General features: G+C 41.5%; 1 protein-coding gene across 1 annotated transcript in view; it reads right to left on the bottom strand.

Annotated features, from left to right (window-relative positions):
• Positions 1-2843: 2843 nt before the first annotated feature.
• Positions 2844-23061, bottom strand: part of T265_13459 (hypothetical protein) — a gene marked incomplete at both ends in the record, with an annotated part of 63070 nt that continues 42852 nt past the window's right edge. The window contains 4 exons of the mRNA XM_009168961.1: positions 2844-3553; positions 9123-9150; positions 9783-9826; positions 14202-14287. Coding sequence (XP_009167225.1) covers positions 3483-3553; positions 9123-9150; positions 9783-9826; positions 14202-14287 — 229 coding nt within the window. The remainder of the gene's footprint in view (positions 3554-9122; positions 9151-9782; positions 9827-14201; positions 14288-23061) is intronic.

The raw sequence follows: 23061 nt of genomic DNA, 5'->3' as shown, positions 1-23061 counted from the left end.
TTTACCTGAGGATTACAAGACAGGAAATCTTCTCGCACACTTTAGTTTCATAAAATGTACGCCTGGGCTATTCAGTATATGCTGTACTTGCAGTATATTCAATGGCGTTCACTCATGTCGACTAATTGAAAAATCAGTATGTTAAGTACTATCCTTTCAAAGGTCAAAAGAGTAGCTGATTGCAAAAATCCATTTTCAAATTTTCGTGTTCTGTACAACAATTATGTTTAAGACAAGTTTTTATTTATTTATCTGAGTGAAGTCAATGCTTTGATGGTCACTTGCCCGACACCTCATGATTAGAGACAAGTGCAGGGTTGGATCCGAGATATTCAGAGTACGGTGGCAAACCCCCATAGATACTGTCAGCGCACTCGCATGACTTGGACTGTTTGGCAGTAAGTCTCCACGTGAGGTTGTTGGATGAAATATTGGTTCTGCAAGGAGTCATTGGCGTATTCAACCCAATAATCAATCGGTGCCCCTAGCAATTGATAAGCGGTTGTGATGTCTACTAATTATTTGCGTGGATCTCCCATGTGTACTGTTTTTGGTAGCTCGGGTCAGTGACAACTTGAGGTTAATAAAATGTTAAATTCGCAGATCACATTACCGTAAAACCCTCCTTCTGGAAGGACCCGTTCGACAGCTTCTCACTGGCAAGGGTAACAAATTTCGCGGAAACCCTTGAATTTGCTCCCAAATATTTAATGATTTTGAGTTCCTAGGACAACAATGAATTTTGGGCAAGCAATTTTGGGCAAGCTTTTGTTGACTTTAGATTAAAGACTGTGTTTCAGTCGTTCGTACTGCGACTTGTTATCAGGCCCAGGTTTGTGCACTAGTATGTGAGATATTATGAAGCACAGGTACAAAGAAAAGGATTAGTATTTGGGTCACTCATCCCAATTTCAAATATTTTGTTTATCCGGCTACTCATGACCTGTTCAAGTAATATATTGACGATGGCATTTCTCACCAAAAATTGCTTCTAGCCATTATTTCGCTGTGCCTTTCGAGGGTCCCACTGCTGAACTATACAGACTGTTTGGAGGCATGCGCCCCTTAGCCTCGGGTGATTCGTTCGGAGATTTTTCATCAAACGACGCGGTTGAAATGTGTTGATGATTTCCAATAAGGATGAAGAATATCTCTCAGCTTTTCAGCATAGAGTGGCTTCACTTACAGGACGAATGTTCTACGGTGAATTGTTCCAAAGGTATTCTCAAGATATTTCACTAGTGACTAGTGTCAATAACAGGTATTGAATTCAGTATTTACTCGCCAGATCATCTACAGCGATCCAAAAACTCCAGAACCGTATGGCAACTCAAAACCTACAGCCTTCCAAAAATATTGCTGTTTATCTGTGTCCATCTTCTGTTTTTTTTTGTGACAACACCAATATGAATAAGAACGGAAGCATCGAACAATCACTTAATTTTTAGGGCTTGGCAAAACATATGACTGAAAAATCTTTGTTTCTTACAGTCTCAGTCATTGTTTCGTCCGACTGAACACTGATATTCGCGAAGGAATTGATCAGAAAAAAGTTGAGTGTGACGTTTTATAAGATTGTAATAAATAAATTTAATCTTCGAAAAAGCAGACTATATGAGCTCCTCTACTTGTGGCATACTCATCCAGCATAGAACAAGCAGCCATTCAGCCAAACCTTTAAAGTGGTCTATCATAGAACTGTGCCCTAGGGCTTCCACTTGTATGGCTAAAACTATCCTTTATGCTCATCTTGTGAGCCTTAATGAAGGTGGGTGTTGATGTATTTTGGATCACAGCCACCGCTTGTACGAAAGTTGAGAATGACTTGGAGTTCATTCGGAATTAAGAGACGGTTAGGTACCATGTATTGCCAATTTCACACTCACGGATTGGTGCAAACATCACTGGTATATTGATTTGGTTGCAATGAATATTTCCACCAAATAACACGTAATCCTACTGTCGTCCCTGAACTTTGGATATCCATCCTAATAACCACCAGGTATATAAACTCAGTCCATTGTTCTGGCGGAGATTTCTGACATGATCCTGATATCTGACGATCATCATAGTTGACTTGTAGACGGCGTTGGCTGGACAAAACACCGTAACAAGCAAACAACGCAATTATCATTGGCATATTACTTAATGTTGGTTTTATTTTGATCAGCATTTCTCTTGTCGTCTGGTGAGGCAACGTTTATGCCAATATTTCGCGCACGGGTAGCGCTGGTTTTGCTCTAAGGCAGTTTAAAAAATCGGAGGTGTCTGTAGTCAAGCTGTTTCAAAAGGAAGGAATATATTGGGATTGAAATCTGCTGTATTTGTTTGGTCAAGATAATACCCTCCAATTCGATCTTTAGCTTCCGAGCAAAGTTTAAGGACGACAGAAGTAAATGAAAGGGGAAATTTTTTCCTTGAAATCGTTTGTATTTTGTCAAGGTCAAACCAAAATATTTGCTCCAGGCTTGTACTAAGCCATCTAGCTTCACGAATTCATTCTCAAATCTTCATTTTCAATCTCAGATATTCCAGCTCGGTTTTATGAGGTTGATCTATCGAAATTGAACAATGATATATTATCGGCACTAACAGTGAACATGCCTGAGATTTTGAGAGGAATATTGATGATGAGAACTGCACCGACTAACGTTCACTCTTCTAAACGGTGAGAGCAGATGCGCAGACGATATGGCAGGCATTTTAATTATTGCTTTCCTGTGCATGATAGGTGTGGAAAATCCGCAAAACTCTAGCCCGTTTGTCTGACAGCGCAACAAACCATTTGTGTGTTTTAGTAGGCGATTGTTAATTAACACAATCTTTTTATCTACACTCTCTCCCCGAGGTTTCAATAACATTTGTTCGGATTTGGCACCAGTGGAACAGTCGCAACCATCATATCGATCGCAGCTAAATAAGAGAACATAAGTGCGGCTGGCTGATTGGAACTGCCCAGTTTGCGTCACACACACACAAAACGTAGTTTTTGGTAAAATATTGATAATGAAGCAGGAAAACTGGCAATTTCACAGTCCGCAAGATAATGGTGCCGGAAAGTCGATGGAATGACTGCCCACAAATCTCGGAGTTTAGTGCACATACGGACGACAAGTAATGCAGGTAATCGAACAAAACGTATTTTTGTTAAAATATTGATAATGAAGCAGGAAAACTGGCAATTTCACAGTCCGCAAGATAATGGTGCCGGAAAGTCGATGGAATGACTGCCCACAAATCTCGGAGTTTAGTGCACATACGGACGACAAGTAATGCAGGTAATCGACTGGAACCTGAATGATGGGAGTGCATTGAACTGGGGAACAATATCCACAGTTTGTGTGAGGAAAAGCATGTGTCAGACGTGTGCAGTATGGTTTAAACCAAAATTGACGAATGAATCGAGAATATTAGCTAAAAGGAACGCATAAAAGAGCTTAGTGAGAATAGAATGCAAGGAAGGTTCCACTTGTGGTTCCGTTTCATATTCTGCGAGAAGTCGAGCGAGCCGCTGCTTTACGCTGAAGTCGCCGGTTTCGTTTGCAATCTTCGACTGTTCATGAAACAGAGAAATATCATTGTGTTGATGAGTAAGAAGGAATCGATGGATAATCAGACTGGAGCGTTTTGCAAGAAACTATCCGTGTCATCAGTACTTTTGGAAAGTCAGGTTTGTAGTGCTTTGTAGACAGTATCCAGTGTGTAATTTTCCCTGGACAGTAGGGTCTATCACTAAAATTCTCTATCATAATCTGATTTCAGAGCGAGTCATTAAAATAAATTCGGATTTGAGAGCAGCTAACAAAATTGTTCGGTAGGTAGCTTAAGTACTTTTCAATGAAATTTTGCATAAATAAGTTATTTACTAACTAAGAAAGCGAGTAAGGGAGTAATTAAACAAGTACGTAGGTGAGTAAGTCAGTAAGGAAGTGACCGATTGAGTGAGTGAGTAAATAAGTGCGTAAGTAGATGAAAAGTAAGTGAGCAAGTGAATAACTCAGCAAGCAAGTGAGTAAACAGGTCGATGGGATTGACCTTCCGATTATTGAATTCAGTTTCTGGTTTCTTTGAGTTATGGCCAGTTTATTTCATTAATAAATGCCACCCTGTTTGATTTATCAAACGACCACAAATATGGGCATTCCTAAATTATGCCCATTTAGTCAGAAGTGATCGATATAACAAGCCAGACAGAGGTTGTCGTTTGGAAGTTGAATGATCCAACTAAGAGAACCTTCAGCGCAGCTATTCTGATGGTTCTTTTCACTGACATGCTCCTGAACAAATCTTCTCCGAAAGACAGATGATCACCTTGATCTACTCATCCACTTCCAGATAACGTCCGATCAGTGTTAACTGCGCGAATTAGCGAACTTTTCAATGAAGTAAAAAAGACTGTTGGTCTTCTATCCAACCAAATCGATAGACTAGAGATAGAGTGCACGGTTTCTTAAGACCAGAAACTTCAAGGATCAGTGCACGTCATTTTGTCTATGTTTACACGCAACGTAAGAATCACAAGTCAGCATGTGCTTGCCGCGTCTGGATTTGTCGTTACCAACATCTGCCAATGCACGAATCATGGTAAAGCACCTAAAATTCATTAGCCTAGTCTGTTTTAGCAAATCCCCAAAGCACTCATCTGCCTGTGATGGACGTAGTATGGTTTTCTTGTCATTTTGAATTCGTTCATATATTTTACGACTGAACTGGAACTGAACTGAAGTGAATTCCCTCTACGGGAACGTGAGTCGTCAAATTCTTAGTTTGCATTTCGTTATCCACTCTAAGCAACATAACCGTGATTTCATAGAAAACCCAATTCCTCCACAGTAGATTCCCACTTGCCACCGAGTAAGCTGCGTCAGTCCCTTTTTGTTTAGCCATCCACGGGCATTCTTCATCTCTCATCGGCTAGACTGTGAATAAAATACCAGTTATTCACCCTTTGTTTAGACCACCTTTATGTGGAAGCCAGGGTTCTTGCTTTTTGCCCAGTACGTGGTAGTATCTAGCCTCTACTAATACAGTATATACTGTCCCACTATTGTACAGGAAAAAAATACCAGCGTAGAGGTAATCCTGTTTTTTCCTTCCCTTGGTATCTCCTCCGCAGACCCCACCCTGTTTTGAATGTAGGGACTGACGTAAACCTCACTGATTCATGTGACCAGATGTGGACTATTGTCGAGGTTCTCGACCAAAGTTTACATGGCCAAATGAAACAATATTCGATAAATGTGAGGACCACAATTGGAGCAGCAGTTGCGTAGGTGGAAAAGACGAAATTTAATCCCCTAACAATATGTTTGGTAGCACGCCGAAAAACTTCCTCTGGTAACCTTTTGAGCACATTCACTTCCGGTCGCTCACAATCCGTAAAACCAGACATAGTCGGGAGTTCAGATTCTACCAGATCCACCGGATAGAACTTTGAGAAACTTTACTTCATTGGTAGGTAGGACTCTCCAGTATGCAAGGGCTTCATTTTTCGAGTTCGCTCGTCAACTTATCAGGGAACAAACAAAATCAGGAGTGCACAATTCCAAACACAGGTTTGCGTGCTCGTGTTTACTGAGCCATCACAAAGTGTGACATATGGACGGCACTGCATTATGCCGTGATGAATATTTTCAGGAAATGAAAATCTCCTCTTTGCCTTTTCCAAAAGCAAACAGTACAATAGTTGTTCTTGTCATGATTTATTAATTGCAATGCAGTTGTTTCTAAAAGCGGATGAGCATACAATAGGTTCGGTAAAGTGCCCCAGACATATTTGTATCAGCCGGCTAGCAAAAAACCACAGCAATAAAGATTTCAGGCTGCATGAGGAAGTTCTGTCGGTGTTTTTAGCACCGAATAGTTTGGTGTTGTCAGATGTTTTGGGTGTGGCCATACTTTCTAACACATGACGTTGGTTCGGCTTTCGATAATGCATCCTGCTGCCCAGGAGCTGCCAGAGATGCCTTGGTCACAACGCGTAGATCTTAGTCTTCTTTCAACCTTTGACTGCAGTGGACAACTCAGTTGCAAATCATTGAGGAAGGTAATCTAATTCCGTCTTGAGAACAAGGAATAACCAGCGTGTCTTCTTGTATCTTAGCAAATAAACTTAGACACTCTGGTTAGGAAGTAAATTCCGCAGTTATAGGTTAGGATTCGGTTTTGAAACAGACTTACAGCGGACTTGTGTAATTGACGATTATATAGTATGTGGTAAAGTGGCCTTTTTCCTAAACGGAGTAACCAAAATTTTATCAAAACTTCCTTAAAGTTTCGGAGATAACATATTACCGAAATACCGCCTGCAGAAGCTAACATATATAGCCAAGTTTAGATGACAAGTGCCTTTGCACTGAGGTGAAAACGCTACTCATAAATTTGCTGAAAGCATGACCGGTTTCACCCTTCTTGGGGCTGAAGAGGTAGCTGCATTCTTCGAGTTTCCGTCAACTATACTTAAACAAGGAAGTCTTCCATCAAAACCAATTATTGTGCAAATAAAAGTATTTGACAAATTCTGTTCAATTTCAGTCCAAGTAGAATGAAATTGATGAAAACTCGGCAACAATGCCTAGCTGATCATATACAGGATGGATGAAACCGGTCGTGAGCTGTCGAAGAGCTTTCAGTAACCTTATCAGTAATTTCATTCAGGACAAAGTACTTTGATATATCAACTGAAACATGAAGTGGCCTGGTGCAGCACAAACAGCCGAAGTTTTTTTGCAAAAGAGAAATTCCGCTGGGCTCTTTTAAGTATTCCATCAAAACCAACTTGTTCTGAGAATGGGGATATTTAGAAGCCCGAATCTGTTTGCGAACTCTCAGTGAGCCTTGTGTGGAACCTCTCACTCTCTGTGTATCGTGATCTTACTTAATAGGATATCCCCTTGTATGCTCGAATACGTGTGCGACAAAACACATAGGTAGAAGTTCTCACGGAGATTTGACTGCCTACAAATAAAGAGGAATGTGCTCGGATTCCTGAATAATGTTTACAAGAAATCGTTGATGGCAAGCAAGAAACTCGTCTCCTGTCAAACTCAGGTCTAGACCAAGGGAGGATTGCTGGGGGATCACGGAAATCACACAGCATTGGTTCGTAGCCAGTAATCAGAGGGCGGAGAAATTACGGCTAATCCTAATGCTTTTGAGACCTTGGATGAAACTTAAAAAAACAATAAATAAAACGCGATAAGACATGGATAATTTTTGAGAGCCATTCAGTGTTTCCACGTGAGAAGATTGGTAGGTGGAAACCAGATCTCACTTTCTGCACTTTAATTTTATCTATATGGTGTGGTCTCAAACGTTCCGAGTTTTATCTAGGTGTAAAACTGTATTGCATATCAGGAAGAGAGCGATGATTCGTATGCACTTACGAGCATATTTAGTCATCGTACATTCACGAAGTCTCCTTACACTAGAGTTTAGGGATGCTTCATTTTGGTGAGCAATCATTCCAGAAGCTGTTCAAACTGAGCTCTGTTCCGCTTGCGTTTAGAGATGCCACAAGTCAGAGGATTTAGTCAATTAAATTTTTCCGAAGTAACTTTGAAAGTACACTCCAAGGTTTTGAGCAAAAACATGAACATAAGTCAAGAGGGATGTCTATTTTATAAAGCGTTTGCGGCTGCCCTAGAAAAATGCACGAAAGATGACTTTCAACGTGGATGAATCACATTTCTATGACGATAAAAAAGAATCAGTGTGACTGATGCGTACTGCGCCTACCATGATTAGTTGACCTTTTAGTTGCGCCAGAAAGAAACAAAATGCACGAAAAATTCCAGTTCCTTTCAAGCCCAATCGACAGCGAAAATCGTTTTGGCAGTCTGGAGGGGTCTGGTTACATTTCACTGCGAAGTTCTAGCGTTCATGACCCGACCTCTTCGGTTTGGTCGGAAATCAAATACTAAAAACTTTGCTTGCATTGCAAACGTAAATGTGACTGACACTTTTCTGATTACGGTAGTGAGGCATTTGACTCAGCCTACACTGATATTCGGCAAGATTTTTAAAGAGTTACTCATCAAGATAGCTTCTTACCCAACCATTGTTGAGACTGCTATATATATATTTATGTACGCTATATATGACATATGTACCCTTCTTAATGTTGAGGTATTTAGGAGAACTAGGTTTAGGAATTCTACGAATCAGAATAATAGCTGCGAACGGGCTATTTTTTATCTCACTTCCGGAGAGAGCCGCTTCCCTTCGGGGAGGCCACATGAACCGATCGATCACTCTGGAATACTCTGTAACTCACAAGTGTTCCTTGAAGTCAACTAAAGGTCTCCTATTGGTTATAAATAGCATCTGGTTTTAAATAATCTGATATGTATCCGGTGTTAGAAATATCACCTTGATATCCTGAAAATTGAGGTAAAACCATTGTAGATGTCCGAATACGTGTATCCAACTATGCCCAAGTGTCCAGAGTTAAAAAGGCGCCAAATATTCTACTTGCTTTCTGAGAACTTGAACATTCCGGGGGAAAACTCAACATTTCGGACGTCAGGAAAACAATTCCGTGTTGATTTTTAAGCAGCCAAGTGTTTGTTTTCGAAAATGATCACGACAACCTAATTGCTGCTTAAATAATTTGGCTGGAAAAAATTGATTTGGATCGAGGGCGGAACCGATCATAACTACATTAGATGCGATAGAGCTCCCCAAGCAAATCAGTCTGCCCGTTTTGATACAACGAAATCCTCTTGTAAAGTGTGTGGAACAAAATGTTTGCCGCACAAGTCAGAATACTCATATACCATCCAAAAGTCATCACAAAAAATCACCGATGACAACAGTTGTTACCACACATCGACCGAAGATGTGGGTAAACCGGTATCATTTAGAGAACTCTGTGAGCTCGCATAGCTTGTGCTGTAGGGGAATCCAATACTAGACCATTCAATAAAGCGTGGAGTGATGGATTTATTTCCCTCCTGATATATGAGATCACAAAGTAGTATATGAGTGAACAGGAATCGACCCTCAAGATTTAGCGATTCGTAAGAATGTCGGGAATCTCAAATAGCTGATTTAGTTAGCAAAATCAGCGGCCGATCAGAAAAAGTAGCGTAGCTCACAGTGACGAAAACTAATAAACTTACAGCCAGGAGTCCCTTTGGCGCATTTTTTCTGAAAGGGAAGGTAGTAGTGTGTGCAAACGAGAAAGTGGATTAACGGGGAACATCTGCACAAAACTGAAAACTGCTGTTCAAAAATATGGTGCTATCTTTTTTAATATCGGAGTGAGGTCATACATATAACATATATATATATTATATGGAACAAAGTGACCGTACATAATAAATGTACTAATATTATAATACAGTAATGACACCATAAAATAATACCTAGTCAGGTTGAAGAGATATAATCAGATTTATTTAAGTAACAACAATATACATGTAATGAAAATACACACCGAAAAACCTGTAAGGGAAATCGACCGCAGACACAATGGTAGTGCGCATTTTTACTTGAGGGATACGAAAGACTTTCTGTGTGATCCTAACACGGTAGCCCCAACCTCCACCAGGTCATTGTGCGACAGTTCATCTCAGAACTGCCGTCAACGTCACGCTATCAAACAAGGCCATCGTTATGCCTGTTTTCAACCTTTCTTATCGTCTGGATCACTTTACCATGCAATACTATCAAACCTAGCATCCGATTAGACGGACTAGTGACCTAATCCAAACAAGCATGGCAGAACAAACCAGTGCTTGAACATTCGGATTAAACTGAAAAAAAAACTGGAAACTCACCCCCCGACGACGTCGATTCCTATGTTTACGACGACCTCTTCGTTCTAAAACATCAGAGAACGAATTGCGGAATTGTCTAAGAAAATCTACTCTTGTGATTTGAATAAATTGACTCTCGGTGTACTCGTTGCCCGCGAAACATGAAATGTTTCATGAATTTTGTAATATTTTTCATGCTTAGTGAGACTCCCCCCCACGTCGATTCCTATGTTTACGACGACCTCTTCGTTCTAAAACATCAGAGAACGAATTGCGGAATTGTCTAAGAAAATCTACTCTTGTGATTTGAATAAATTGACTCTCGGTGTACTCGTTGCCCGCGAAACATGAAATGTTTCATGAATTTTGTAATATTTTTCATGCTTAGTGAGAGGGAACAGCTAAACAAAATTAACAACCAGTGAGAACCAATCAGGTCATTACCTCAACCATAGTTCCAAGCAGGAAATGGATGCATAAAGGCTCGTGTGATCGCTTCAGTAAACTGTCGTTAAGTTAGACGCGTGCCGATGTGGTTGAACCTAAAACGATCCGTTGTGATGGACCACGATTTGCTGCTAGACTAAGGCCGAATATCCACCGGTGGTAGTCGTGAATCAGTGACTCAGTCTCACCTGTACCCCTTCGTCTCCATTTAACATATTTTCCAATATGTCTACTTAATCACACACCATTTCTTACAGATACCATGCAGATTCTGAATTTGTGAACCAAGATGACCAAGCGTACTTGCTATTACAAGCTGGTACACTGTCACATTCTGATTTTAAACATACCAAGTTTTGCCGCGCCAGTCAGTCAAAATGAAAGACTGCCAGAATTAATTTGGTGACGACACGAACCACACAGCGTTCTTGTAAACTCACTTCGGAATTTAGCAAGCAGTATTCTACATCAAAATTCTCTGAAGGTAACCCATTTGTGCTAGTTACCTCCATAATCACGACTGTGGGCCAAGTTGGGTACAAAATCACAAACCCCAATGGTTATTTAACTAAAAAGCCGTCCAAGGAAAGGAGCGGAAGTGGTGAACTTGAAACCTGATCCTGAGTGGAAGGCTATTGGATACCCGTTGATTGTTGCAACACGGTGATCTCCACACTTTTGACTCCAATTTTGAGTTATCTCTCTGTTGCAGACGTCACTGCCTGTTCGTTTCATGTGTAATTAATGAAAATCAATAGTTATTCCCTTTAACAAGTTTACTCTAAAAGGAGGCTGCTCTCGGTAGCAGACTACGTAGCGGCATTCTCAATTCAGATGTGGGATTTGTGTTAACTCCTTTGGGAAGGGGGGCCGTTCCAACTAGAAACCCGCCGTTACTTTTCTCTGTGGAATTAATCTGCACAGAAGACAAAAGCCGTTGTGTTGCGGCAGGTGGATAGATACTGGTAAGTTTAATGTTGAGGATCACTCATCTCGACATTCAAAATAAAACATACTGACCACACTGGAGCGTTTTTCTCCGCTGGGTAAGGTCACCGAACCTCAGAAAATAAAGGTTGGGGGAGCATAACTGCATGCACAAACAGGTGAATTAGGATAGGCACACACATTCAATAGCAAAGAACAGGCTGAGATAAGAAATTATGCCACACAAGTATATGAATGCAAGGAAAGATGTATTTCCAGAAAATACAATGGTGGCTCTCTGAATAGTCTTGGTATTAAAAATCGAATCGGCCTCTCAGCAAGCAGAATTAGCAAACCGATCGCGTACAAACTATCCAAATATTGAAATTTCCACAATGTTTGTCACAGCTCTCTCTGTTGCACGAGGTTCTTTGGCTCCCTTGAGAGGTGTCAAAGCGAACGACACATAGGTGGCTGTCGTCATCGACCAGAGAATTAGGAACCGCACTACGTACATGGTCGTCATCACGGTGTTTTATGCTCGTCAATCTTTAACTTTTAAATTTGCATTGCGATATGCAAAAAGCAATAAATAGATGAGTTTCATCGCAAAACTGACAAAATTATCGACGAGAACTGACGTCGTGGCGATCTCTTCTTCCGATCAATACAGACTGAGCGACTGATAGCGGGCAATTCATGCAAGTAAAACAAGGATAACTTGAAGTCTGTTCACGTCACGATCGACTTGTCTGAGTGGATAGGGGTCACGTGAGCTGACTTAGTGTGCGAAAGAAAGTGTGCACAGACTCCAGTTGTACGAGTGCATGGTTATTGACCCAGCTGTGGCCTGACAGTGATATTCAACGTAAATTTCCCATTGGATACACGGTGGGTGCCATATTCGAAAAAGTGTTGGAACTAAGCACACGGCTGGCATCAGTCAACAGAAGGAAAACTGGGCTAACAGTGAACATCCCGATCCATTTGTAATTCAAAATGGGCTATGGCCCTTTGTTCTCTCGCATAACTGAAGCGTCATTCTTCCTGTACAACAGGTTGAGAAAGATTAGACGACCACGCTTTGAACTTGGTTCGGCATTCTATTTTTGTCGATATGGGGGCTATCAACTAAGCAGTCTTGAAAGACACTCTGATTGAATGGCCGGAAAGGCATCCCAAATCGTGTAATGTAGGACCCAAGTCACATGGTCCGCGGTTAAATCCGGTATGATGATAAAACTGATGAAGATAGTTTCATTCAGCCTGTCACCGTTTTGGTTTCCTTATTCGTAGCAGCCATGCGTTTTGAGATGAATCTGTCAGATTAACCATTTCCACAGAGTATGTTCGCTGGTGAGAGAAAGTGGGTCCCAAACTCGCTTTTAGAACGGATTTGTCCTGTCCTGTCGACTAGACACCGGACTGGTTTTCGCCTAGGTTTCAGTGAGACACAGCTGTCAAAGTTAGTAATCTGTTCCATTCAGGTTCGCTTTCCGTAAACCGTAAATGCGCCTTCAGATTTTCTTGTCCAAAAACTGAAAAGGACTATTATTTTCCTCTTCGGATGTAAACTGAATAGCCTCATCTGCTTCCAAAATGTTCCATAAAATTTCCAATAATCCTGAAGATCTGTCCATGACTGACAGTGTTACGCCTTTTCATCGTCGGCAAAAGTACGTCTTTTCTACACTTGAGCGGATACGATGGTTCTCAAGGGTCCTCACAAAATATCGCAGTGCGGTGAACTTAGTGGAGAATCTACTACGACACTACCAACTTGTCGGGACAGTCTGTTGTTGGAGTGAAATTGTACACTAAATTCGCATCGCAGTAATATTTCCTTTGAATCGTTATTATGAAAATTCTGTTTTTGTTGTCACAAATCAGTAACTACAATGGTTCGAGGCCCTGAACGGAGAGCTATTACTTACCTTGGGATTAGTGGATCGGACTTTGGATCATGGTGTATGCACGGAGGTGAATCGGCGCCACGACACTTTGAAATAGCAAAGATCCACTTAATGCGTCTTCTTAATACATTTCTTTTGTTTCTGCAACCACTTCAAACGCTTGTCAAAAGTTTGTTTATTGCTCAATAATCCTCAAACCTTCTTAAGGACGGAAAAGATGAGCATTCTCCGTATGTTAATCAGTTGTCTTCAACCGGATGAGTTTTACCTGAATACGATGTTTGTGTTTCAAAGTTGAATTAGGGCCATACACTAGCGAACTGAAGTTCCCGTATTTCCATCTATCGTTTGGAGAACGTGACATTCAATTCACCTCTTTGTCGGCACCGTTACTCTAGTCCTCCCTCAACGTGGTGATTTCACCAACAAAATGCTTGATAAACCACAACAACGTCTTCTGAATCTTCGAAACTACTTGCTTTCGTTGTGATACTACGTTCTGTTTGTAGTCGGGGCTTGGATGATTGTATGCGACTGTGGCTTTTTTTAGTTGTTTGAAACGATGGAATTAGATTATGGGATTGGTTGACGTTTACACTACTCACGTTTGAACAGTTGTCCTCCAAACTTGGCACAATTGTTCTGGTAATCCCATACTAAGGAAGCGAATGCTGCAACACTGAGTTTTGCTCTTATTAGAGCTCATCAGTAGTGCTTACCATGCGCTTACCGGTTTTCGAACCCTGAATATGCTACATGAGAGGAGGTCGTGTTGCTACTGCTACGGCAGCGAACCATACGCGCACTTGAACGTCACGTCTTAAAAGCTTCGAGTATGCGCTGGAGCATTGATGGTACCATGCTTGCCTTGCATATCAGATGGCCGGAGTTCAGACCCCTGTCCGTACCAGAACAGGGGAAGAATGTCCAAAAGTGAGTGACGTGAATATGAACTTGAAATGATTGCTTGGATAACCTGAATGCTTGTGTCCTCTGCACGAGGTATTGTGAATGTGCATATATTCACATGTTAAAAGATATGTCGGTGAATCTGAGTCCTAAAAAAGCTGGCCTATACCGCAGTGGACTAAATTCAAGAGGGTTCTCTATCGGATTGATTCTATTCTAAGTAAAGAAAGAATCAAACACGTACCACCTCTTGGTTTTCCCGGTTTTTCTCCATCCGTACGCATTCGACGACGTGCTCCGGGGTTTGATAAGCCAGCATTCCCGTCTGACCTACAGTGGGAAATGTAGGAGACTAACGTTATCAGATCTAGACGTTGGCGCGCTCAGCGAATGTGAATGGATTCCTTAACCTGACAGTATTATGCCAGTGACTCGAAAACATCTGCTGTGTTTGCTTATTAGTGCCTCGGAAAGTTCCGCAGTTTTACTTGGCATATTATGAAGACGAGCATTGTTAAAACAACCAAGTAATCAATTCGCCCGGTTGCTATTTGGTAGTCACTATTAGGTTGAAAATCAAGAAGTGCTAGTTTTAACAGGGGAATTTTTGTGAAATCCGGTCTCCCATTATAGTGTAAACTTTAAGGTTTTCCGGACCAAAATATTCATCCAAGTATGCCAGTTCGATACGTTACTGGCGTATTTTAGTGAAGTCTTTAGTTTCAAATAGATATCTGAGCTTATCAGGTAACGACATATCAGCTGGCTGGAAGCGATAGCTATTTGGAGATAGCGAAACGTCTGACTATCGACTGTTGTGAACTGAATTTGCATGAGCTTTATATCACTAGCCTGCTTGTGGAAAATTTGACAAGTAGTTTAGAAGTTTTTTCGTCAACTTGTTGGACAGCCATGCATTTCGAAAGCTTACATACGGAATAACTGCAACCGAAGAGACACTGATTCAAACGTTGTGGCTAACCGATAAGACAGCAGGGCTAAGGAGCGGTTTTCATAGGAACTGTTTCAGACTTCACTCAAGAGGAACACAATGTAAGGTGTGTTTCCATTCTAGAATAATGCACGGCTCTTTTGACTTCTAAGACGAACAAAATCAAACTTTAAAGTCACAATTTTAGGACATTTTGGTACACAGTCAGTGGATTTATTGATGAGCAACACTTCGTCAGATCAAGTGAATAAGTTACAAGATTGAGCGAATTTGAGCTAGAGAGAAAAGTCAGTGGGGCACTTTTCAACTAGCTTTGGTTAATTTGAGTGACTGGCACGTGTTACGGATGGGTCAGGGGGGAAGTATCCTTAAGTTGGACCGGGATCGGGACCTTGCTCAAAAGATTTAGAGCATTCTGGTTGAACATTTCACTTGAGTTTTCCTCACAAAGTTCGTTTAAGTGTCGGGTTAGCAGTTACTTGGTTGCGGATTGTAGAGGTTAATTGTTTGTAGACCCTGACCGCTGCACCGATAACCAATTCACAACTCGGCTGTTTAAAGGCGTTACCCACATGCATGCCAGTATGACACTCAGTATGCCGGGATGCAACCCCTTGACTTTTTTCCCTATGCAAAACTCCAGACAGTTGTTACACTGTACTGAGCATTAACAGTCCTTCAGATGCACGAAAAACGAGAGTAACGTTTTTTCCATTATGCACTGTAACTCTGTCAGCTATATTCAACACCATCTTAGAGACCTCTGTTGTCAGTCAGAGTAACTGCTACCACCACTCACTTCTTGTTAGGTCTTCGTGTTGAAGCCGAAATCCGCCTTAGGATCCGTTCACTCAAGGTCACTAGTAATCCACCTTCTTGAAGTCTCTGTGAGTCTTCGTTGGGGATCTCCTCGGCGTTTTGGTACTATGATTTGAGTGTTTTCGGTGCTGACTAGTTGAAATATCCGTTTTGACCAACACACAGCATCAGTATCTTAACACTCTGAAGCCTCACAATGAGTTCGGTTGGCAGCTATAGTCCACCTCGAGACCACTCATCCTCTCCAAACTCTATGACGCACAAGAGTAGTTGAGAATAGGAGAACGTTATTCATTGTAAACCAACGGACTCGACTGTTGTTTAAAACTACGCTTCCGCCCATCCGCCCGCTAGTAGAGTCTCACAAAAGTTCATTTAATTAGGAGTGGCTGTGTGAAGAAGCCGATCGTACAGCATTGAAAATGTGGGTAGAAGTAGACTTCAAGAAAAGGAATTACCAGTGGGACTGATTAAACGGAACTTAAGCTGTTTTGGCTTCAACACAAAAACCCAACACTGCGTGAACCGGGAAATCGGAAGTCATTAGAACGGCGTTGAATACTACTAACATAAGAGTATCATTCCATAACCGAACCACTTTGCGCTTAGTTTTGATGCAGTTGAAAGATACAATTTCTGGCTAAACATAAGTGTATAATGTTTTCCTAGTGACCAGCCATTTGGTAGCTGCGGATGGTGGTGGTGTTGGACTTGCTGTACACGCGTACATTGTTCTCCTAAGCTGGGTTATTTCTCTCTGGCCTGAAATGGAATATCAAGTGGGTCGTGAAACCCCAAGTTGTGGGTAGCGCTTTGATGTGTCACATTAACCACGTGAATGAAAGCCTAATACTGACATTGGTTTTTAGTGGTTCCCACTGTCAAATTTTGATGTGACAGTCAGACTGCTGTTTTCATGGCTACATTGTGATTTTACGCTGCTGTTGTCTGTGTTTACCTCAGTCTGTTATCGTGCACGCATAACCAACATCTGGCATCCGGCATCTGGTCTAACGAACACGGTTAACGACAACGCATAGCCAACGAGGGATGTTTTATAGCTAACCTCCGCACATTCAACAACAAAATCAAGCGGCTTTTTAAAATACGGCTTGTTCCACCTGGTATGAAAATGTTGAGGACCGATTTGTGTTCATGCAAGCGGCATCTGTGGAGACGACTTAACCAATTTTCCAGGAAAAATATGTGAGTTTTTCGGTTTTGTAGAAAAATCTCTCACGTTTTCAGTGGTTGATTACGTCCTAACCATCTCATCTATCTCACTTAAACAGTTGATGATTTTGTAACCATCTGTGGTTGTTGCAAACACTGTTTTAAAGACACATGAGCACTCTCACCAGTGCAGAAACCCAGAGTCATGGCAAGTACTTCATCAGTTACAGACAACGCTATGCCATCATATTCCAAAAATATTAACGGTCCAACACCAATGATCCGAATTAGCGGTTGTCTGCTGTGCCAAGTGTCCGTGGTGCGTAATGGCCACTTACCATAACGCTCAAACTTAAAATCGTTCATGGTCACATTCAAGCCACATCGCAGGGTGTCCCGAAATCGTTTGAGGACACACCACTCTCACCTGCTATCGTGTTTTCAAGCTGTTTCATTTATGCAGCCTTTCGAAAGTACACTTTTTCTATTGCTGTCTTGCTTCAGTACGAAGAACTTCGTGAATTGGAGTAATAGGAAACTTGCCTGCACTACATGCATTCGAACGATGTCCGATTAAAGAGATCCTTTTACCATCCACTTGGACAGCGTTCCATCCAGCATTCATTTTTAATCATCCACACAGTTCGTCCGCATTTCTGTCCAAATTACTTGTTTGGGCTGAGTGGCTCAAAGGAGAATCAATGGTATTTTGTCCGAGCAGACAACCCTACCTTTCCTACCTGACTGCAACGACCAGTTCATCTTGGCACAGGCATCAGCTCTGGATCGGCATAGTTAGACCAGATTAAAGTCGTTCCTTCTCAACCTAATATACGGAATTATTTGCTGGAATCGGAAGTGGAACTCGATATTTGTGGAGGTAGCTGCTGACCACGGTCCGCGGACGCAGCTGCATTACTCACGTCTTCATTCAAATGCTTTTCCACTCTTCGTACGATGTTTCTTCTAACACAAAAAAGACTCAAGCCAAGTAATTTTCAAGAAAAAGGCTGTTGAAGCCGAACTGAGATTGTGAGTGACCTACTGTCAAAGAGGACAGTGATTGGCAGAATTCAACAGTCTTATAAGGCTAATGTTACGATGCAATCCGTAAAAGATCGGTATATATGGCAATACGAAGATACCGGAAACTCAGAAGAACTCCAAAGGTTAGAATTTATTTCAATGGCTTGAGTTCCCAGTTCCATTACGCATACTTCGGAGGCTTGGTAGTGATGTAATTAAAAAGGATGCGAGTGAACATTTGTGAAGAACCAAACTGACTAAGTTATGTCATAAATGATTTAGAAGTGAGCTCATATGAACACTGGATACCCAGTTCACGAGCTGACCTGAACTCCTATCCGAAGTCTAATAGGAGTCTGACCCATTGATTTCACCCGGAAGAATAAATGATATTATCCGGTTTCAAGTGGCTGAATATACCTGTGGAAGTCATGAGAACAATGAAGGTTGGAAACGAAGCTTGCTTTCTCTTGTTGTTCCTCTTAGCTAGTATACTATAATTTTATACCAGAAATCACGTGAAGGGTAAAAATCCGTGGTACATACACTTTAGAAGAATAGAAATCAAAGGAAGTGAAGTCTGAATGAGGGGTAGGTCAATGGGTCATGGAATCAAGTGACATCAATGTCAGACAAGCTTGTGGGTCTGTATTTTCCACAAGCCAGTTCAAGTTCAGAGTTCACACACGTTTCTTTCGGACGTAATTTGTGGGGTCATCAGTCATATTCCAACCCCCTCTACGATCGATAGTATTCTGGATCGTACCAGTTGTGATCGGTTTAGAGTTACCCCATATATGACGGCAAGGCTTGCCCTTTGTCAATGGCATGACTGGTTTCGGTCAAATGTGATGCAATCGCTCTTGAACCTGTTTTTTTCCCACTACCACTCAGCAGCCGAGTCACCTTTGAATGAGAGCCCCATGCAGATGGGCTTCTTCTTAGGTTTGGGTTTAACGGATTGGATACGAAACTCTGAGGATATCTGTTTTGCGTCCCAGGAACCTTAGTTCTTCTTCTAAACAGTCATGGGTGCATATCTTCATTGCTGTTTCAGTCAATCGTCTAATTAGATTACGCTTGTGTTGCAGCGGAACGAAGCTATCGAAGTGAATACACTGACATTTCCACGTTTTGCGCTTTATGGTCCAGTCAGTCTCCCTTTTAACATTGACGTCGAGGAAACTTAACCATCCATTCTCTTCTGACTCGATAGTGATCTTGATATTAGTATGGACTGAATTGAAGCTGCCTATCACGTCTGGTATGCTGATAGTTTTGTCGGCAGGTACGAAAATGTAGTCCACGTAGCGACGATATCATGCAATGAGTGCGTCTAATTTTTGAGTTTCCAGTTTGGCCATGAAAAAAAAATTGCCAACATGGGACCTGTGGGAGATCCCATTACGACCCCGTCCTTCTGTTGATAAATTTGATTGTTGAAAGTAAACTGAACATTGTAGGTTCAGAGGAGCAGAAGTTCCCTAAGATGGGAATGCTAACATGAGGTTTTGATTCCCATTGGACCTAAACCAGTCATGTCATCGACAAAAAACAAGTCTTCACTATCATACACCGGGTACCCCTGAACCGATCACGGCCGGTACGATCCAGACTACTATCGACCGCAGAGGCGGTTGGAATCCATTGTGGTTCAAAGTAAGTCAGGAGAACACATAAGTACTGATACGCTGTCCGCTTTCGTGGCGGGTCAGCAAGCAACTGAGTACATATCCAGTCAACCCAGAGCGCCCACGCGAGTAAGTCAATCGGACACGCACCCAATCAGCCACTCAAGTCACATGCCAAATCGATGGTGGAGCGACGAACGGACACACACACGCGCCAACTCTCTGACATACCGAAGCAGCTACTACAGAATCCGACTGTTGAACCCACAACTTCACGTCCGAAAGAAGTTTGTGCGACCTCTGAACTTAAACTGGCTTCCGAAAGATACGGTCCCACAAGCCCGTCTGACATTGATGTCTCTTGATTCCATGACCCACTGACCTTCCCTTCATTTGACTTCTATTTCTCTAAGGTGTAGGTACCCCGGATTTTCACCTTTTTCACGTGATTTCTGGTACCGTGTAAATTTATGATATATTAGCAAGAGGAACAATCACAAAACAAACTTTCTTCGCTACTTTTGTTGTTTTCAAGAATATCCTGTTCACGCTGTTGTTATAACTATAGTCGGCAAATCTGATTTACCGAGTGCACTTGTTTGGAGGCTTTTGTACGCAGCTTTCGTCCACTAAAGCAATGAAACCAATGTATATCATGAAAGAATTGTTCACTGAGATGTTGTGAAGGTGGTAGATTTGAAAATGGCCTGAATGAAACTCCTGTTGGACGTTCGTTATGTACGTGTTAAATGCAAACTTCAGTTCCATTTTAGAAGATAGTTGCTTACCAGAGAGGATAAAACCGTAGCGAGATGTCGATGGCAGTTCCTGTGGTTGTTACCTGAGGCATCATTTGTGTCACAAATTTTAATTGAAATGTGTTACAAAAACAGGATTATCTTCAATCAGTCGAACATTTCACCCATCTTTACAGCAACTAAGCAGTGCCAAGGGTCATATGAGCAAACATAACCTTTGCATTGATTTTGTGTATCATTCGTCTCAATCTAATAGTATTTATTCGTATATTCCACCGTCTCGCACTGGCATCATAATACAGAGTCTTACCGGATGTCCTAAATGTTGATAACTTGATGGACAGATTAGATGCTACAATCGACAAACATAGGCCTTCCACTGCAAACTTTCAAGAATTGTTTACGCGTCTGTCTAAACATTGTGCTGCAAAACATCCCTGATGAGAATTAATGAACATCAGGTTTGCGTACGTTTAGATCATCGTGATTTGGCAAACAAATGAAGCATCATTTTGTCCTGTGAAGTCCGTGTCCACTGCACATCTTTGCTCGAAGTAATCAGATGTTATGGACGCACATTGCAAAATGAACTTCTTAAAGAGCTCTGGTATTAGATGGAAGTCCTACAAGAGGGGATATAAATGGTGTCACCTCGTTTCCTTCAGTCCTAAAATAACGCAGAAGACGTACTATGTCAAATATGTCTACTTCACTCCTAGAGATCATACCTCAAGGCCGAAAAATTGATAAGAAACTCTCAACTTGTCAGTACGCAGACGATATTGTCCCAGTCATTGAAGACGAAAATAAAAAACACAAGCACTTTGGGATCACTTGACCAGCATCATATAAATTTTTGGCATTCGCAAGAGTATAATACGTGTCAGATGCTCCCGGATTTACCGCGCATACAATATAAAACTAATGGTCTCTTTTAGCCTCCGCCCCATAACTGCCACGAACAAATGACCATCATATTAGTAGTGGGTGATGTGTTACCGCCTGATTATGGCTGGGTGTCCGCTTTGAGTCTGAAAATAAGGTTTGTGATTTTGCAAGTCTGACTCATTTGATGATGACAAACTGAAGTACGTTTTGCTCACAAAGTTGGTACATTTAAACAGGGAATAGTGTGCTTGCGCTACACCTCAACATGAGCTCTGCAAAGGGACAATATTAGACGCTGCGCATAATTTAAAACGGCAAACCAGGCTGTTGACGAGAGGACAAAAACAATCGGACACGACGTCCTACAGATATTCCACGACCGTCACAATGACTTCTTAATTCTTATCACATATTTGCATCGGTATGTCATCATCGCTGATTATCATACCCCTTTTCGGTAAGCCCATGTATTCGTGGTAGTCAACATCGAACAGGTCATCGTCTCCTTCAAGACGAGTTATACAGTGTTTTAGCTTGTTGACAAAATCTACGGTGCACAGTGAAAAATAGACAAAGTTGTTTGCTTAAACTAGTTGGGTCACACATCACTGGTTGCTTGTTTTCCGTGGCTGCTCTTGTTCGACCAGGAAGCGTACGCCTTAGAAAACATATGCGGCTAGTCTGTTCTCTACCAACTAACGGTAAACTTCATGACAAGCCCCTGAAACCTTACTACGTGCAGGAGCATCTGATTCTCGGAAGCGAAATGGAAAGTCCATAATCCTAACCAGACAAAGATCCCTTAAGTGTGGGGGGGCGGTTCAGCTTGTAAGACTGCATGCTTGCACACAAAAACCGTATGTTATTTGGCCGTTACATTAGGGACCTTGATGATAAGGTCGCCTTGCAACAGCTGTTCTGGTATCATTTGTTTACCCGATTGAGTCGGGGCTGTGCATCTGAATTGTGAAGTGAAAAACTGCATTCATCTGGATGTTGGCCACCAAAAATCTTCGGTCATGGAAGACACCATGCAGTTACACTAGAGTGTAGTTTTTACAAACCTCTTCCAAGTCTGAAAACAGTGATGCAGGTGCGTGGAAGTTTCACTCAGCTAAATAAAAACAATTTAAGATCATACACTGATTTCAGTGATTTGAATTTAACACCGCCCCCAATAAAAACCAAAAAGAAAATACTTTCATCGGAGAGGTAATTCATGAAAATGGAATTTCTACACTTAAGTTCCTATCAAATAAAAGTCCTTCATAAAGGGAACACGAGAGATTTTGTGGCTGCCCAAATGGGCTACTTACTGCCAAACAGCGGACACAAAGAGTAGACACAATCGTCCCATGTTACTGGCCCACATTTTGACTAGAAGGGATTTTGTTTTGAGCAGCAGTGATACAATAACTCCCATATTCTTGTAGTCTTTTTGACAGGAACCGATTTGATCTAGTTAAGTACATATGTACCTACACCATTCACTTGAAGGTATGTCACGGATTGCAACGGTCGGTTCACTAGGCTAGAGGCCGCATTGTCAGTGATGAATAAGCATCCAAACAGTTAATGAAATTGTCCAGTTTGTGCACCATACACTTGCAATGCCATAAGGGAAGGGAAAAGCAACTAAATTTGGTGTACGAGAAATTTAACTCCATTGCCTCAACATTAGCCGAAGAGCATAATGACCGGTTTTAGATGCACCTTATATATATATATATACATATACATATATATATATATATACAGGGTATATACATTATATTCTTGTCTAAGTGCGAGCTAACTGCATTGATGATCGGCCCCTTGTTGAAAAACAATTCACTCTTCAAAATACTAACCGGAAGG

This window comes from Opisthorchis viverrini, assembly GCF_000715545.1.
Source record: "Opisthorchis viverrini unplaced genomic scaffold opera_v5_68, whole genome shotgun sequence".
In the NCBI taxonomy this organism is placed as follows: domain Eukaryota; kingdom Metazoa; phylum Platyhelminthes; class Trematoda; order Opisthorchiida; family Opisthorchiidae; genus Opisthorchis; species Opisthorchis viverrini.
This window is presented reverse-complemented; position numbering and strand designations above follow the sequence as displayed.